Source organism: Apteryx mantelli, chromosome 4, assembly GCF_036417845.1.
Source record: "Apteryx mantelli isolate bAptMan1 chromosome 4, bAptMan1.hap1, whole genome shotgun sequence".
Classification (NCBI taxonomy): Eukaryota; Metazoa; Chordata; class Aves; order Apterygiformes; family Apterygidae; genus Apteryx; species Apteryx mantelli.
This window is the reverse complement of record NC_089981.1, coordinates 47,797,285-47,816,432: the sequence shown is the minus strand read 5'-3', so window position 1 is coordinate 47,816,432 and position 19,148 is coordinate 47,797,285. Positions and strand designations below refer to the sequence as shown.

Sequence of the window (19,148 nt, the reverse complement as noted above, 5' to 3'; positions counted from 1 at the left end):
TTAGCTGAGGCAGTTGGTATCTCAGTTTCATCCCAGACTTTGCTATTCAGTCCCCCCCCTCCCCCCCACTCTTATGCAAGCTTAGGACTTGGCTCACAAGCAAGTCGTGTTGCCGCACCAAGACGCTGGTTGCTAGGAGGCATAACTACTCCAGAGATACTGAGCAGGTAGAGAAGCGAGCAGGTCTCCACCTGCAGGTACACAGCCTTTCAGGCATTCCTGCTCTCTGCCATCCCCCTCCTTTCTCAGGCGATAGGTAAACCCCAGGGGTTGTAGAGCATCAAGCTGAGAAAAGGCCTACACATTTCAAAACTGCCAAGATAGCATAAGCCTTGCAACTGCTCCTCTTCCCTATTGCACACAGACATGCAATAGCTTTCCAAACCTGTCAAAACTTCCTATTCACACAGCTCTACTGGAGTGTTTAGCACTGTTATTAAACAAAGCAGACATGCTTGTTCTCTTGCTTCAATTTCTTTGCACATAAACCACAACTGACCCTCAACATGGGGCTGCTTTTTTTTTTTTTTTTTTTTTTTTTTTTTAAATGCGACATCCCTTTAGTTTGCATGCTGGTTAATCAGATCAAAGCCTGAAAAGCAGACTATCTACACGGGATTATTTTCAGCCTGCCTCCCAATTTAAAACAAAATGCAATTGGGTAAGGTGAAAGTGAGAACAGTAGCATTTTTGTTAACAAAGCAGGTTAAAGACAGATATGACCAATAAGTTCATTAAAAGGACAACACTTATAACTATTCCGACAGGCAAGACAACACTTGTGTTGAGGGAAGTGGAATATTTACCCTGATACTAAGATAAAAGTAGCAACGAGCATGTATTATATAGTTCTTAACAGGCTGTCAGGCAAACCAACTAACAGAAAACTCGCAGGAATCCTCCAAAGCACCCTACCTTATCCCTGCTCGCAGCCTTTGGAATTCAGCACAGGAAAGCTTCAAGGGCAATTAAGTGCTTTTTCTTTGTCACAAGAATTTTCATTGCAGTCTTGCAAAGATAAGAGCATTCCCATTTCCCTCCTCTCACTTTCTTCATCACTGACATTTTTGGCAGCAGCGAGAATCCACATTCTAACATAAACTTTCTTCAGGGCTCAGCTAATACAATTTCCCTTATTTTTAGAATAGGGTGCAAGTTGGGGGAAGAAAAGTGATTTACCCTACCATCCAATCCTGTGGAAGACCAAAAACAGAAAAAAAAAAATTCTCAGTTCTCTCTCCTGTTCAATGCACTGCCTATTCTCCACTGCAGACTTTTTCAGAAAGGTTCCTGAAAGTACCATTGAAGCAGTTCAGTCCTCTCTTGGTCTGATGCACAAAGGCTTCATACACCACTGGCTAGAAGCATGCTGGAAAATATCCTCCTGTCCCTCAAACAAGCTCTCACTATCTCCCCAAATACATGACAACTTCTATCTGCCTCCGCCCTCTAATTTGGGGGCTGGGGGGCAGGCAGAGAAATAAAGAATTAACAGCTCCTCTCAGAATTGCTCTCAAGCAATTTATTTGGGGGAAGGTGGTTGTTCATGCTCATTCACTCGCTCTCCCTTTCTCCAGAGAATTCTTGGTATATGAATTTGTGAAAAATTTCCCAAAATGTTTCATTACAACTGGACCATTCCCTTGAAAAATTCTCAATTCACTCTAAATGCCAAAAACTTTCTGGCAACCTAAACAGGTCCATGCTTATTGTTGGTTGTTCGTTTTTGTTGGGGTTTTGGAGGGGAGTGTGTGTGGGGGGGGAAAGTTGATTGGGTTTGGGGGTTTTTTTTGTTTGTTTTTAATAGAAGCACCCGCTACCACCAGGGATCACCAGACTTCAGTTTTGATTCACTTCCTGGGCCTAGTGAGAGTGGGCACTGCCTGTCAACAGGCAGTTCCTCCCCTGGAAGCACTCCCAGAGGAAACACGGATTACTGCTCTTCACTTCTGAGGGTTTCTATAGTGACACCTGGGTGCAAGCAGCACTCCTATGCTGAGCTTAGCTAGACGCTGCAGCCCTTTCCTGGTGCCTGACAGAAAGGAGGAAGAACATTTAAAAAAAATAAAAATAAATAAAATAAATAAAAGGAGAAATGTAGGCTCAACCCAGGTAAGATGGGAGCACAATCAATGTGCAGTGGAAGCACTTTGGGGGGAAAAGGCTCATGCCACACATCATCTGCTGAAGGACAGAGGATAAGCAGGCAGGCTGGTACCTGGCAGCTGGAGCGAGGATGCCACATCCCAACTATTGCTGCTGCCAGATCCTCAAATAGTAACTGTGGGATAAAGTGTCACATTTCATTTGTATTTGTCCTGAGGCTCTAACAGCTGCTTTTTGATGCAGGCCACAGAACAGTGATCCACCCCATTATAACTTGAAGGCTGAATTACTGAATGGTGCTCTGGAGAAGTAACCAGAAGCTCTATACACAGCAAAACAGCAGCTTGTCTCAAAGGGAACAAGGAGCTGGCAACTCCAGACAGCAGCACTGCCCTGACTGTTTTTTCATTACCAAGTGCAATATAAGGTACAAAGCCACGCAGGGTCTGAAGCCACGTGTTCCACTGTCCACCCCAAGAGTTTCAACCTACTCCACTGTTGGTGAAGTTGGCATTAAACGTTTTCCCAGCCAGCAGTAGGGCATTCAGAGTCATGGGCTCACACCCCAAATACTTTCCTTCCAGCAGTCTGACAGCACACAACTTCTGCAGCCTTCAGTGCAAGCAGCATAGAGAGCAGCGCTCTTGTCAGAGACTTGACAGAGTCTCCTTCAAGTTTAACAACAACCTTTTCTCTAGTTTAACAAAAACCTTTTCTGTACTGTTATTTTGAGGTGTTGTTTTACTTCTCTTCCTTTTCTGCTGCACAGCAGGTTTGCCGCAGACCTGGAAATCTCATGACTATCATTACTTTACAAGATTCTACCAATGTTACATCCTCAGTTGTTTATCCCAGGTAAGGATTTTAAGTTAGGCACGACATCAAAAGGCCCCCTTCCCCTGAGGGCTGGCTGATGGGAACAGTCGGGAAGTCAATTTGACAAACTTGACTCCATTCTGCTAAGGACTTAAACCAGTGGAGCTCTGCTCTAGGTGGTCATTCCTACTGCTTCTTTTGCTTCTGCATCTCCTCTTCTGCCAAATCAAATGAGATGACAGCTGAACTGGATCAATTTACAACAGTTCAGCAAACAACCCTACCTTTTAGGTGCCATTTTATTGCTGAGACTTAGACTCAATTTGGAAGAGTCTCTGACATGCACAAAAATGTGAACCAAGCAAAAATATCAATGTAGAAATTCTTGCCTATGTGTGCTGGCCCACTGAAACAGCTCAGACAAGAGTAAGACTGCTCCTACTCCACTAGGCAGGGTCTGTTCTGCCTGAAGCGCAGTGATGGGGATTCAGGACCAGACCTAGCTGCTATCTAGCTGAGAAGAGGGCAGAACCAGGGGGTAATTGCTCCAGGATTGCATGATTGTACCTATGAATCTCACAGACCAACAGTAGTAGAGGAGGGGAAAGGCCATAGTCCCCTTAAATCCACCTCTGCAACTTGATATATCAAGTTACTAATTCTTTGGGCTGATGATGAAGCACCATTGCAAGGGGATCTCCATTCTCAAGTGCAAAGAGTGCTCAGTTGCCAGAAGCCAGGACTGCATTAGCCTTCCTCAGCCCACCCTTTCTGTCTCATCTACATTAACAAAAGCAAAGAGCTAAAGTAAATGTTTTGCACCTGAGGTCTTTGTGCTTCAGTGTGGATATGGTCCTTTCCCTCCAGTCAGTAATTAAGACAGGGAGATTTAAGAGAGAAACGAAGCATCCCCTACTTCATTCTGAGAGATCTGTTATTACTGGGGAGGGAGAGGGAGGGAAGAGTTTGGTCACTTTTCATCATCTTTTTGGCCACTTTCAGGACATTGAAACCTCGTGTTGTTCCCTTTTTGGCACAGAAAATTTTGTTTTGCTTTGTTGTGATGGCCCAACTCAGACCCAGCTGCAGTCATAGCTCTAATTCAAATTGTGTTTAACAGTCTAAATGAAGAGGACTTTCTCATCTTCCTCTCTGGGTCCACCACAGTTGTGCCAGCTGGAAAATCTCCCCAGATGGCATGTACAAGCACAGTATCCTCACACAAGGAATGCATTAACAACACTCCAGATTTCTGGGAGGCAGGGAAGGGGAAAGAGGTTCAACCCTTGAAAGGAGACCATCCCGTTTTAAAAAGGACAAAGCAAGCTGTCTCTGCTGTGGCCAGAGATGCTGAAATTTACTTCAAAACATAGATGAGATATGAAGATACCTCTTCATTTTAGGGTAGGCTTCTATGGTCTTTACAATGCCACGTGATTTACCTTTAGAAATGAACATACAAAGAAGGCTCAGAAATTCTCCCTCAGAAGTCTGGGTAAAGTAAAATCGAAGGAGCCAGCACCAGCAAAACTGGATTTATCTACTGGCAACTCAGCAGTTAAAGTACTCCAGTGTCCCTGTACTCACTCAAGCTGCATTTGGGATTGGGCCCATTGCCCTTTGCGTTAGGGCAAAATGAGTGGGGGAAAAAAAAAAAAACAAACAAACTGTGTCTACCCAGAGCAGTAGAACTTTGCACAAACTGCACACATACCAAGGGACACACAGGGTTTATAAAGAAGTAGATTCCTCCTACATACGTACAGCTTTCTAAAGGCAACCACCATTGTGGTGTCTAAAAAAAGTGATTAATTAGTTTAGAAAAAAAATGCTCTTAAGAAAGGCAGGAAAACCTGTTGCCTTACAAATTAGGATTTCATCGCCCATTTAGCAACCAGTTCTAACCTGACCATTATGGTCAGAACTCTTACAGCAACAGATTCAAGTTCAGAAGAGTATAGGATGAATTTTCCTACATCGCCAGCAGCCATCAACTGGATCCATCTCTATTACAATTCATGCCAGCACCCTAGTGTCCAAATCCTTCCCCTTTAAAGAGGAAAGAAAGGGAGCAAGGCAATACACCTGTCATGCCTGGCAAACTTATGTAATGTTTATCCTTAATGTTATTATTCTTCCATTGTGAGTTAAATGCAGCTTAAGGTAAAGGGAAATCATTCTAAGCTGATAGGTTGACACAACATAAGTTATCTATACAATGATAGAAAATTCTGATTAAAACATTCCAGGAGACTCCACATACGGATGGCTGGAAACTGCTTAGCCTTACAGTCTGTCTTTTGGAATTGGAAAGAGGTATTTGGGAACAAACCAATAATCACTTCTGGAAGAAAAAAATAAATAAAAATCCTCACTCTTTCAGCTTCCAGCGGAATTTACCACTCAATTGTGTGAGACAGCTCAACACGTGCTGAGCAGACTCCTGGCTGGATTAAACTTCACTCACTCATTTCCTGTTGTGCTCCTCTCCTGTGTCCCTTTGCTGTGACGCAGGCTGTTGTCACTGCCCTGTTGGTGCAGGACCTGACACTTACTTCCCTGGATTAGTCGACAGGCAGCCACGAAGGTTATGACTCAGAGGGCTGACTGAGTTCAAGAGGTTCGCGTGCAGTACTGCAAATCAGCCGAGGATGAAAGGTGGAAGAGGAGAGAAGAGGTGGAAGGAGAACAAGCAACCATGGCCAGCTCACTTCTGCTCCAGAGCAGGTTGGCACGTGCGAGACTGCTGCACCAGTGTCCAGCTTGCATAGCACAGCAGTGGTAAAACAAAATTTGACCCAGGCAGCCATGCAGTTTTCCAATTTTAAACACACAGTACCAGTACTCAATTCTGAATACTAATAGTCCTAACTCAGATAAACTCAAGGTGATAAAGCTGAAGCAAGAACAGGTCTTGCTCTTAGACAAGATCTTTTGGCAAAAAAAGCAGGAGAAAAGACTTAATCTTTCTTTTATCTTAAAGTTTGATCATATAGCTCTTTGTTTATTTTCCCCCCTCCCATCTGCAAACATAGGTAATTCATTCTTAAATGGTACGGAATATGGACGTTTCCACATCATTTGTTCAGCAAAAGTACTGCATGTGCACAGAGCAAGCCAGGGGGGCTGTGTCTGTAATGGCTAGAGCCAATTCTGAGAGAAATCCTTGAGGAAACTCATTTCACAGTGCCTCAGAGAAGATTCACCCACATTTGTCTTGAGCAGAAGTTGCTATATGTAAAAAGCTATGCTGGAGAGAACAGGGAAAGAGATGGGGGGGGGAGGGAAGAATATGCTGTTTAAGACCAGTCAACTTATTACACACACTAACAATATGCATCGAATATCAATTTCCCCGTAAGGGCCACTAACGTGAAAAATTCCTGACTTCCCTCAGATTAGCTGGGAATTGATGAGCAGAGCTGGAGAGAGGCTTAAACTGGTCAGAACATAACAGAACAGTGTTTAAAAGACATTGCACATTGAACAGTGTGAAGCATTAATTTCTTCTCCTACAGAGAAAAAAGTGCAGGCTGCTCCCCAAAGTACCTCACAAGAAGAGGAGGTTCTCAGCCAACTATCACAACCAGCTGTGAGCCAAGAAGAGAGGAGTAAAGAGAAGCAAAATAAGTCTGTCAGTCACGCAGACCTGCGGGCTTAAAACAAACAAACAAAAAAAACAACCAAACAAACAAAAAAGGAAACAAAACAAAAGAAAGCCACCACCACACACAAAAAATGAGCTGACTCAAGCCATCAGAGCAGCTGGTCTGGAATTTAAATAGATAGGCATATTTTTCCCCTCAAAGCTTTCTTTTTTTTTTTTTTTTTTTTTTTTTTTTAAATGTTAGCCATCAGTAATCTTAGAGGATTTTCTTAGTTTTGTTTCCCTTCTTGTTTCTAGGAGACAGAACCTCAACCAGCTACTGCAAAAAGAGAATAAACCAAAAGGAAAGAGGGGCAGGGAAAAATAAGGGGAAACAAACCAGAGGACAGAGCATCAGGCTGCCACAAACAGCAAAAAAATTCAACACTCCCCTTTCCCCAGCCCCCTGCAAAGCTTACTTTGCTGCACGCTGCATGATAAACAACCCTAACAGAGCCAAGCTTCAGGAACTTTGGATTTATTTCACTTGTCAGCATAAGAACAGGCAAGCGAAGGTGGCAGACGAAAGACCATCCAGGGGGATATGATTTTCTCTCTCATGTTGTCATATCTCCCAAGCCAAGAGCCCCATATGAAAGCGGTGGCCTAGAATATCTGCAGCACTCCATGCCTTTAGCCTTTATAGGAGACATGAAGAAAAAGCTCTCCTGTAATGCAAGCATCCCACCAAAACACTACCAGAGCAAGCAATGCTGTCACACACTGCAGGGGCAAAAGCCTCATTAGGGTCAGAGGGGAGAAAGGATAAAAGGCTCAAAAAACACTGAGAAGGGAAGGGTAACACTCAGCTCTTTGGCACCATTGTGGAGCTGGAATGAGCTTGGGTTGCACTGGCAACTGCTTCTTTCAGGAGATTCAGAGACTCCAGGAAAAAGAAAACCCAGAAAAGCAATGGTATTAAAAGAAAGTAATAATAATTTCAGCAAACCAGAAACCAGAATAAGATTCTGCTCAAAAAAACCCAAAGCTTCTAATGCTCAAGTCCCCATTCACACAAGCATCCTTATGCCTGGTCTGGGTGAAGCCAGGATGGCTGTGGCACCTGCTTTGATCACTACCAAATGAACCTAGGTATGCTGAAACTGTTCTCAGGACAATACAGAGCTGTTGCATAAATTCAACATTCAGGTTTAGGACAGAGGAGCAAAAAGCACGTGAGTGTCAGGATTGCTAAACCTCAGCAGATGAGCAGAGGGCTGAGGAAATCACTGGAGCACCCGGAAGCCAGCTGAAGATGACCAAGTTGCATGCATAGGTCATGAACCAACTGTGCACGTGTCAGACTCAGCTTCCTACATCAGCCTTATTTGAGAGGTTTCAGTGTACAGTAAATTCAAACAAATAGGAACAAAAATAAATAAATAAAATCAATAAAGCCAATGAAACAGTAATGCCAGGATTCTTGCAAATCATACAGATGAGAAATTCACTGGAAATGAGAATGGAGGAGAAAAAAAAGCAGCAACAAAACAAATGAACTTGCAGCTTAAGATCTGCACCAGACCCCTTCTCACGTTTTGACTCCTTAACAAATACTAGGTCAAACAGGCACAAAAAGATTGACTCAATTGCAACAAATCACATCAGCATCATAAAACAGGCTAGCTGTGGCACAAAAGCAGCAAGTCAGATGAAACATTGTTAAACACACATCTGGCATATTCCATAGGTCTCCTGCCCAGATCCTGTGGTGCTACCAACAAGTAAGAAGAAGAATTCCTCTGCAAAGCCCCAAGGACCCATATAACTTTTTAATTACCCCAAAGAACGCCCAGGAGTCCTCATGTTTGATTACACTGATGTTTGGCACACACAAACTCATCAGATGAGACTGCTATTAACAAAACTATTCTATCTTTAGTTGTTCAACAGCCCAAAGCACCTCAGTTTATTGCACTTGCTTTCTTCTTTTTCTCCTTGCCCTCTTCAAGCATGAATATACTCAGTGTCAGAAGAAATGCAGAGGAAAAGGCAACACATTGAAATATATTTGCCGGTCTCCAAAGAGTTCAAGCATAAAGGACATGGTCAAGTGCAGATGTAGATTTCAAACTGTCTTCAGTTTAACATAAAAAACTTAAACAAACAAAAACCAAAAAAAAAAACAGTAACAGAAGAAGAGAAAGGCCCTATAAGACTCAGCTGGAGAAGTCCATCTCAACACACTGCAGAAACCCTATGAGCAGGCAGACAAACTGAGGTCTGCTCAGCAGCACTTACCTTCAGGGTGCTCTCAGAAGTCCAGGTGAAGTTCCTTTGAAAGTTCTTTTGCTTTACTGTTGACACTGCTCCAAATGCTGACATGGCTCCATACCATAGCAAATGAATGCTAATGAAGCACAGAAACCTTGCTCCCTAGGGCTCCTGACAGAAGAGGGCATGAACTGGGCAGAAGACAACAGAGCAGGCAGGGCAGCCTGTAGTCATCACAGCCTGGATGCTTCGTTGATCAGATAAATCTTACCTAGCTGAGACTGCATCTCCACCGTGTTTGGTTTTTGGCCATTATAATCAAACATCAATCAGACATTATAATCAAAATGACCTGTTCATAGTTGATAGTATTATACAAAGTGCACTTCTACTCCCATAGACCTCAGATTAAAAAAAGCAGGGCTGATGGCTAACAGGAAACATTAACTGTTTTTTAGAACTAGGGAAGGGCAAAAATTTCTAGCCAGATTTACCAACCCCAACTCTCATTTCAGCAACAAACACAGAATCCTTAAGTGTCATTAGTCTGCCTCCTGTACACCTGAAAATGCCATCTATTATTCTTGGCAGAAGTTCCTTTCTTCCAATTCCATCTTTAATGTCTTAAGAGTATGCCTACGCCACTTGGAAGTACTGCCCTCCCTCTTGCCCTACAGCTTGCTGACCAGCAAAGCCAACAAACTAGCTTAGAGGAAGAGCCAAGTTCATATGGCCTTCCACGATCCAGTTTAGAGTTGGCTGGAATATCTCTATGTGGCGCTACATTGGGCAGTAAAGGCTCTTCCTGAAGAGTCACTCTTCTCCCAGTCTATTCCCATTATGGTATCATATCTTTCTAGCTAATACCCATGCCTCCACTGGTAGGGTAAATACCACCCCACTCAAAATATTTTTCTCCCTTGCTTTTCATGCCATCCATTACAAGATCTCTACATGCTTCTTCCACACTCCTTTCAAAAATTTTCAGGGGCTGCTCTCTTTCAGACGAGTCCCATCCCACAGACCAGTAATTCTGACATGCTCTGCTCCTCCACTGACACATGAGAGCTGGTTAGAAAACTGGGTGAGCTGGGTAAGCTCTAACTTCAGCAAGACCAGGATCTGTCCCAGGATGTCTATGATTTTTGTTAAACATGCAACTCAGTCACCTCTCCATCCCTCAGCTCCTTCTTGGTAGCTCTTTTGCTGTCCAAAGTATCCTTCTGGATGTCTCTACTTGGACTTAGATTGAGGTTGATAGATGGGTTGCGTTCCAGAGAATCCACATGCAAGAGGCTGTCAGCCTGAAGTCTCTCTCACATTTGGATGAGGAACATGGCAAGCCATAAATCACAGGACAAACACAAGAAGGCTTTTTGCACCATCAGCTGTCAAGTCATAGAAAGCATCACCTGCACCATTAGGTACTCACTGGCTTGAACATCCCACTGAGTTATGTACAAGTTTAGCACGCTATGGAGCCTAGTTAAAAAGGCCAGAATGTATTTAACACCTAGTTTAGACCAAGAGGAGGGAGAGCTAAAAGGGATTCGATTAAAACTTGAGAGGTAAAAGGCAATCCCTCTCCCATGCCAATTAAACTAACACTGCCGAGTCTCATCATTCTCCTGTGATGAGAGACTAAAGAATGGTTAATAGTCTCCCTATCAAAGGCCATATTGGAAACACCCTGGATCTTTATGTTGACACATCAGTCTTGGTTTACCTTAGCTTTGAAGAGCATGGTTAGTGACTCACCCTGCTGGATAAGCAACGAGGCCGGTTCTGGGGTCGCAGGCTAATCCTCTGCCTCCTGACACGGTTATCCCCAACACTTTTTCCAAGGTCACCTAGTATATGCAAAAAAGAAAACAGGAAGTATCATGAGACATGAGCGCTGTTCAGATGGACCCATGCAGATGCTGATGGTCTGGTTCACACTGGCACCAAGAACCACCATACCTCCTAGAAATCACCAACAAGCAGCCAGTAATAGAAGTGACACTAATCGTTCTTAATATAGGCATACTAGCATAGCGCTGAAGTACAGCAAAGGAGTTACTATTCTCCTGATTTCTTTGTCTACGAGTACTGCAAAGCAATGCAAAGGCAGAGCATTGCAAGCAACAGCTAGTACTGAGTGAGAAATTGGGGTACACGTTCGCTGCCCTGTGATTCCCATCCTCCCAACAAGAGCAGCAAACCACCTTCTCCAGAGTGCTTCACTGGAAGTCTTTTCCAGGCTGACCTGGTCTCTATCTTTCCCCCTCCTATGGTAGATGGTCCAGTCTGGTCTCAGCCCCATACTCCTAGGAACTGAATATCAATTTTTCCCTGCAGTTCTTGAATTGGAAGCCACATCCAGCAGACCAGTGCAGCCCTCCGCAGGTATCCCAAGAGAGGGAGCAGCTCACATAACCGGGTTCACAAGCTCACATACAATGGCCCATTCAAGAGACAGCAACCCAAAATACACTTGCTTTCTCCCCCTGAGCAAAGACCTCAACTATTTCAGGAAAGAAAGTAAATGCAATTGTGAAAGGCTATTTGGAGGATACAGAAATTCACAGTCAGGCCTATGCAGCAAGAAGCTGGGAAAAGCAAAAACAAAAGCTGATGGGGCCAGAGGGGGGAGAAGACATTTTGGGGAGTGCTGTCAGGCAGAGGAAGCATTAGAATTTAGCAACTTCCCTGAAGCAAGAGGTTGCTAGGGGATTACACTGCACAAAATCCAGTCCATGGCATGAGAGGACTCAACTTCTGAGAACTCTGTTCTCAGCCCTGCGGTTGTTCTGACAGACAAAAATTACTCTCTTTCCTTTACTCTGTCCACAGCTTGATTTTATTTATTGTATATTTTATGCATACATTCCTCCTCAGTACTGCTGTCCCTGCCAAATTCATGGATTTTACTGGGTCACAATCTTCTGGTTTTAATTATCATCATCTAAGTTATACTTGGTTAAGGCCTGAAGGCATGGACATGGCACAAGAAGTTACTATTGTAATAATTACTATTATCATTAATAGCTGCCCTGAAGACCAACATATTTATACCAACATGGTGCACAGCGATGTAGAGGCAGAGCAGGCTTCCCCACACTACCTTGACAACACAGCTTACCAGACCTGAAGAAATCAACTATAGGGTGTGAAAACGAGGTCTTTTTGGGCTCACTGCTCAGGTTACTAGAGAAGGCGACAGAAGTAATATCATACACAGAGCTACCGTGCTTCCACAGGTAGAACAGGGCTCAGGGTCCATCAGCTCACTTCAAGTGAGCCATCCGTGCTTCAACTATCTCCAATTTGGACTGGCTTAAAACCAGTGACATGGAAAGTGAAAGATTTTATATCCCAATCTCTGGAGCAACTCAGTCCCCATTCTTCTTTTCTCTTTCAGTAATAATATGCCCAGATGTTTTGAGACCATGTGAGAGAACACAAAATTGTCCCCTTCCCTTGCAAAATGAGCATCTCTCTAGAAATATGGCTTTTACAAAGCTTCCACTGGATTTTTATTTAGTGCAAAAACATGCTATTAAAAATGCATCTACAAATCCACCAGCAAAGCAAGGAAATAGTTTTGCTTCAACTCAATAGTCCTAAAAAAATAAATAAATAAATAAATAAAATAAAATAAAAAAGTGCAGGGGGGGGCAGGAAGAAGGGAGGCTAGGAGGGTATCTATTCTTCCATGTTTGTTACAATATTTCTGAACACATTTATTTTTAAATCAACCTCACATATGCATGGATAAAGAAGAATCCAGTGATTGTACTGCTGAGATTAAAGTTCAGAACATAGTTCCCAAGCCAAACTAACAGAGGTTTAAGTCCTATAGAAACCACGCTCCTGACAGTGAAGGAGGAAGCGGAAGAGACACGTGCCATTCAAGTGCTCCCATCTAGATAAGACACCAATTATTTGATGCTGGCAGCAAACAAGTTTAGCAATGCTGTGCTCACACTGCTCAGCACAGGCTTTAGCTCAGGCTGCCTGTAATTGTAACTGTCCTAAAGGGCACTATCTGACCTTGGCTATGCAGCTAACAGCATTCAGTGGCAATTCAGCAACCTACTTTCACCAACAGATATGTTTTCGCTCTGCAAGGACATACCTTCAGCCTCTCAGTGTGCAGTCCCAGGCTGCAGCCGAGCTGATCTAACAGCTACCTCCTCTGAAAGGGACTGCTCCTTCCTCATCCCAGTGACACCTGCCCTCCACTTCCCTTACACCAGTATTGCAATGGCAGCTGCCTCCCCAGAAAGCCAAACAAGCAGAAAACCCTTTTGTGGCTTTTATTTTCTGTTTACTAGCCTGGGAAATACCGAGGGAAGCCACAGGGAGCAGAGCCAGGGAAAATAAAAAAATGGCCTCTTTCACTGGCAACTAGATCAACCCCACTGTACCTCCTAAATCCATCCTCTACTTGGAGTTTTGGAAAAGTCCTCACATCTAGTAGCTTTTAAGAGGGAGAAAAGCTGAACAAGAGCACCAACTCATTGGTGGAGGCACTATCACCCCACCATCAGCATCATGTCATTCTTGCTCCAGCTTTCTCTCTCACTCTAGGCTCCACAGAGGCCCCACACTGCTCTGCCAGAAGGCTGTATTTGTGCTGATACTAGGAGATAGAGAGTCTACCTCTTTCCTATGGTGGCCAGCACACAATTCAACGCAAAAAGAGTAGCCCATCTTCAGGTCCAATTGGTCTACTGCCAGTATCTTCTAACCTCCAACAGATCACTTGTCCCATTAGAAAAAGATAACAAGTGTCAACGTCATACTGCCAGTATTGCTAGATCCACTGCTGCAGGAACAGATATCTGTGCCCAGAGACTCATAATTAACTTTCTGGAAAAGGCTACTCCTCTTTTGCTCCTAAACTTAGCTTTAAACCCTTCCTGCTGTAGAGAGTCTGAAAGGCAACCCTTTGGGCCTATCCAATAGATGCTCTTACAACACCTCAGTGTGATAATCCTTGCACATTGAAAACAACTTACTTCTAAAAGGAGTATGCACAAATTTAAACTTGGGCATTATGAAACTTGTGAGCTCCACTCCCACCTCCCTGACCACAATACCCTACAGCTTTATCTCCATGACCAACCGCTGGATTAGGTGACATATGGGCAAGAAACAATCACTCAGAAAACTTGACAGAAGGATGAAAAAAAGTTTCAGAAGGAAAAAGATAGGTAACAATGCAGTTTAAACTGGATTCCTCTCAACTCACCAGCTAAAAGAAAGAAGTTATTAATATAGCTAATGAGGGCAGGAGTGCACTAACATTTACTTCCTAATCTGGAATTAAAATTTGCAGGGAAAGCAAATTTGTCAGTACAGATCTGCCATTATCCCACTTCTGAAATTATGACTTAGGACAAGATAGGAAAGCACTTCCTCATCTAACAAGCACAGTTTCCCCATTCTACCCAGCCAGAACCACTGTCACTCATGCAGGTCACCCAGGTGGTACATCAGCACGTCCCAAACAGAAGGAAATTCCCAGGCACATCTTCCCAAGTCTGACCTGAGCTAACAGTGGGACCTGGAGAGTCCCACTGCAGATCTGGGAAACCAGGGTGCGCTTTAAGAATAGCTCCCAGAGTGCCCCAGCTGGCCTCCCACAATCATCACACACATCACTGCTTACTCAGACCTTCACATCCAAAAAACAGGCCACCTTACCACTCTCATCCAAGTCCAGAAACGACTGCAGGACTGAACATATAATTTCATGCCCCAAATTACAGGCACAGAAAGGAGGCTGGCTTTCCACATTCATTACTTCATCCTGAAACTTCTATTAATAATATTTGGCACTTTCAGTCAAGGATCTCCAAGTAATTTGCAAGTGTTACAGAATGTACTCATAAGCAACATGCTTCTGGAATTCACTTTAAATTATAACCATGCTACCTATAACTACCCCATCTCCATTTCTCTACGGTCAACTTTTTCAAATTTGAGGGCTCAATAACAAACTGTTAGGCACCAAAAATAGAAAACAGAACTTCAGAAGTACTAGGAATCCCTGTCTTGCAAAACCTCCATTTTTAGAAGCTTAAAATCTAAATTTGCCTGCTCAGTGTTACACAAATGGGTAAAGAAATTTGAGTGCCTAAGCAGATCACTTCTCCTGCTCCCAGTACATCAGGTCCCGAGACCATTAGGTAGCTCCCACATCCACTCTGCCTGCTAAGATCGGATGAGCAGTCCTGAACTGCACAACTCAAGCTGCTGAAAGGGCTTCAGTACAGCCAGGCCTTTGCAGGGAGAGGCTTTGCTGCAGCACAGCCCCAGCTGGAACTTGCAGGTCAGAGCAGAGAGCAGCCATCACTTCCCTTCAGCACTGTCCCACACTGCGAGAAGAAAAGTCCACACCTGCACAACTAAGCCATGGCATCTCTGCCTTACTACTGAAGCACAGATAATCCTTGCAGAAAGGCTGGTCTAAATAGACCCCTGCCAGTTTTGTCCGTCTTTTCAGGAAACAAGATGTGTGACCAGCTGCTCCCAGCTCTCAGAGGGGCAGCTCCTTACTTGTTCAAGCTCTCTGCTATTTTGGGGAAGCTGAAAGACTAACCACAAGCAATTGTTTCCACATGTTAAGAACAGGACAACACAAATCTTAAGGATCAGCTCAATATCCCCCATCCTGCTCTTCACTTCCCTGCAAACACTCTCCTCCTTCCCATAGTTTGCATCCCTTTGGATCTGTCTATACTGCAAAGCCATGCAACAGGTACAGGAAGCAAACACTGTGGCCTTGCACATCTAGGCAGCACTTCTTTGGTTTTTTTCAGAAAGCAGCAGTAGGGCCCTGAAATCCCTCCTTGAAACATGCCCCTCTAGCACAGAAATCATTTCCATGAAAATGGATCCCAAAGAGAGCAATCAAGTCACAGTGGCAGTGCAGCCTGATCTAGAGCTCACAGGCCTCTCCCTGCAGCTTTGCAGTTCTACTATTGCACCCTTAACGCCAGCCTGCCACCGCTGCCCCATGGGCACTCTTGAGTCTATGCCTGCTGGCCCACCAGCAGAGTTCTGCAGCCTGGCTTTGCCTTAAAGAGAGGAAAAGAAACTTGCCAAGAGAAAGCCATCTTTAACAGCAGGCAGCCCTCACAGAGTTTCCTCTGTAGGCTGCATGACACTGCTACTCATCCCACCACTATCCCCAGGCCAGTTACAAAAGACTGAGTAGGATTTCAGTAGGATTTCAGATTCTCGTCTCCATACCCAGATGTTATAAACAAATTAAAGAGTTTTCTGGCTCAGTCACCTCACTTCTTATCCTCTAATGCTATCCATATTCTCTTCTCGGCCCCAAAGCTCAACATTCTCTACAAATGCAATTTATTTAAGCACAGAAATAAAGTAGCAAAGCACCTGAAAGGATACATGCAACTCTCCAGTGTGCACAAAGACCTCCCAGGAAAGAAAAGTGGTAGTGGTATACAGGGCTGCCAGTATGTCCCAATACCTACAGCAACAGGCATGAGGCTGCAGCCTGGAAAAAACACGTCCAGTGAGCAGCCACATCTGTTCCAGACTTCATGAGATTGGCCATCTTGGAGCAGATACCAGTAGCTAGCTCAGGATCCTGTTTCCATTCACAGTCATAAGTGAAGGGGAAAAGTCAGGAAGAACAGTATCATAAACAAATGCATGAAAAGAGTTGAAGAGCAGGGATGCAAATTTGATTCTTTCTCACCTCCTGAGAATCTCCCAGTCTCAAAATTATTCTCAGTTTTTAACCTATTTCAGTAAGATTCTCTACCACAAACTTATCCAGTACGTCTTTAAAAGATTAGCATTTGCAACATCCTTTGGCAAGAAACTCCACACGCCTGCTACATGTTGCATGAAGAGCCACCTTCTTTTGCTTGTTTTGAACCTGACCTCTGCTAGCTTCATTTGATGCTCCTCAGTTCTTGTACTAGAAGTGAACCGTCAATCCTTATCTACCAACTTCATGCCACTCATGATTTTATAGGCAGCTATAATATCACCCCTAAGTCACCTCTTTTTCAAGTAGAGGAGTCTCCACTTACTAAGTTACTGGCTCTCATGGAAGCCATTCCACATTCCCTATCTTCGATCAGCTCTGATGCCATTCTGTGAACCTCCTTCCAGGTCTGCTATATCCTTTTTGAGATGGACAAGAGGAAACACCAGGACTACATATTGCTTTTCAAGATGTGGGTGCAAAAAATGTTTATACAGCAAAACAATATTGTTTTCTACCTTGTTCTCCATTCTTTTTCCTCTTAATTCCTTACACTTATCCCTCTTTTTGACCTTTAAGATCATTCACAGACAGCAGCCCGGAGTTCACCCAGCTCAAAGTCATGGATAACAACTCCAACTGCTTTGCACTTCAAAACTTATCCCCAGGTTTATCCTCCCTGCTCCGCTACAGAAAAAGAAATTCTGTTCTTCTTGAATCATCAGTTTGATTTCAACTCCCTCCCTTTCCTTTGTATGTTTTGTTAGCTTTTGCTTTGTTTTTTTTGCTTTTGCTTTGTGAGCATTTATTTATGAACAGGAGCATCCTCAGAAGGAGTTCTTGTAGTATAATTATTCTGTTCCACTCCAGAATGGCTACTTCAGTCAATGTCCACATGTAAACAAGATCTATTTTAAAAGCCCTCCCATGGGCCAGGGTATAACACAGGTAACATCTGAATCCATTTAATTAACTAACAACATCAAGTCAGCATGAGAAGACAACATCCATCAGAGTTCATCTATCATCCACTGCACAATGTGCCTGCCCTCACCCTTCTGCTGCCTGAGTGTGGGCATATTAATAATGTATGTGCAAAGGCACACATTCCTGAGAAAGTGAGAGATACAGAAATCCCACAGACATAAGTAACCCTTTGGAACGTCTTCCCTAGCACACCACAATGGTCATCAAACAATCAGTTACCATCTTGTCTGAGGAGCAGCTACATAATCACCTGCTCTTTTGCCTCAGGAAAAATGCTTTTAGGGCTAGACTTGAGACCCCACTATGCTTCAGCGCTGGCAATATACTGACACACAGCTCCAAAATCAGGCCCAAGTTTCACAAGAGCAATGGGATTTTCATGCCTATCTCCCTATATTCCGCTCCCAGAATTTGCAGCGCTACTACATATGCTTCAACACATTTTCTGTGCTGCAACACAGCAAAGCCATATCCACATACTCAGGCATCCAACACGTGAAAATGTATTGCAGCTGTACATTGTCAGTGTCAGCATTTAAGAAATAGCTGTCTATTTCTTATATAAGTGAAATTTGATACAAAGTGCCAAATTTCACAGCTGGCCCTGTTTGTACATCTCTCCCGCTGCTCTAAGTCCCACTGCAAAAAAAGCACGTTTAACCTCCAGGGACCAGTGCTGAGCATTGTAGGCTCTAATCTACTGTCTGAACATGCTGTCTGATCTCCCATTACCGCTGCAAAAAAACAAAGGCTTGAAGTTTTACATTTAGCTTTGCTGTGCTTCGCTTGGCACGTTAAGCACAGAACGCTAATTACAGTACACTGTTCTACTTAAGAGGCTGTCAGCATTTCCACTGTAAAGCCTTTATTTCAGGGGTTTGTAACACAGCTGTGAAATATTCACTATGCACTTGAGCTTCACATGCGAAGGTCTGGCTTTGGCCCAGGTTACTCTGCCTGATTGTTTTTTGGACATTGAGGGCTTTGGTTTTGGTCAGGGAGGGGAGGGGAGAAGAGGCTGAAGATGGGTGGATGGAATTAACTGCAGGGAACATTTGACTTTCAAGAGCACGCAAACAACAAAACCACTCAGCTCCACAGTTGGTCTCTGTCCCTCACTTACCCAACGCCTCCCCTCCTTTTTGTCCGTCTGTGCACAAAGAATATGCATATATTCTTTAAAAAAATAAAAGAATCTGAGGCTTTTCTGTCCTCTTCCTCCTCTCCAGCCTGGGTTTTCTATCCCTCAGCATCCAGTGCTAGCAAAGAGCACTGTCTTGACAAGCCTGAAGACTGAAAATCTTCCACCTGTGGAGGAACAGCAGTAAGGCAAGCTTCAAAACATGACCAATTCGAGATGCTTCTGCCTTGATAGACCAGTCTCCATACCTCTTGCAATAATCCTCGGTCACCACAACCGTTGCCAGCTCATACCAATTGCCTAACTGACCCTCTAGGAGCTATTTCAAGACCAAACTGCTTTCATGCAATCCATCACACAGATTGAAGCAGCACTCATGGGGTGAAAGGATTCAGAGCTATGTCTGACACACAGAGCAAGCCCTCATATTTTATTCAGTTCAGAAAAACCCGATCAGAACATCATCTACAATGAGCAATTGCCATTTTCAGGCAAGTTTGATT

General features: G+C 43.8%; 1 protein-coding gene across 1 annotated transcript in view; it reads right to left on the bottom strand.

The window, feature by feature from the left end:
* The window catches only part of MAPKBP1 (mitogen-activated protein kinase binding protein 1), a 104,048-nt gene that overhangs the window by 62,964 nt on the left and 21,936 nt on the right, over positions 1 to 19,148 (bottom strand). The window contains exon 3 of the mRNA XM_067296471.1: positions 10,541 to 10,632. Within this exon, the coding sequence (XP_067152572.1) occupies positions 10,541 to 10,632 (92 nt within the window). The remainder of the gene's footprint in view (positions 1 to 10,540; positions 10,633 to 19,148) is intronic.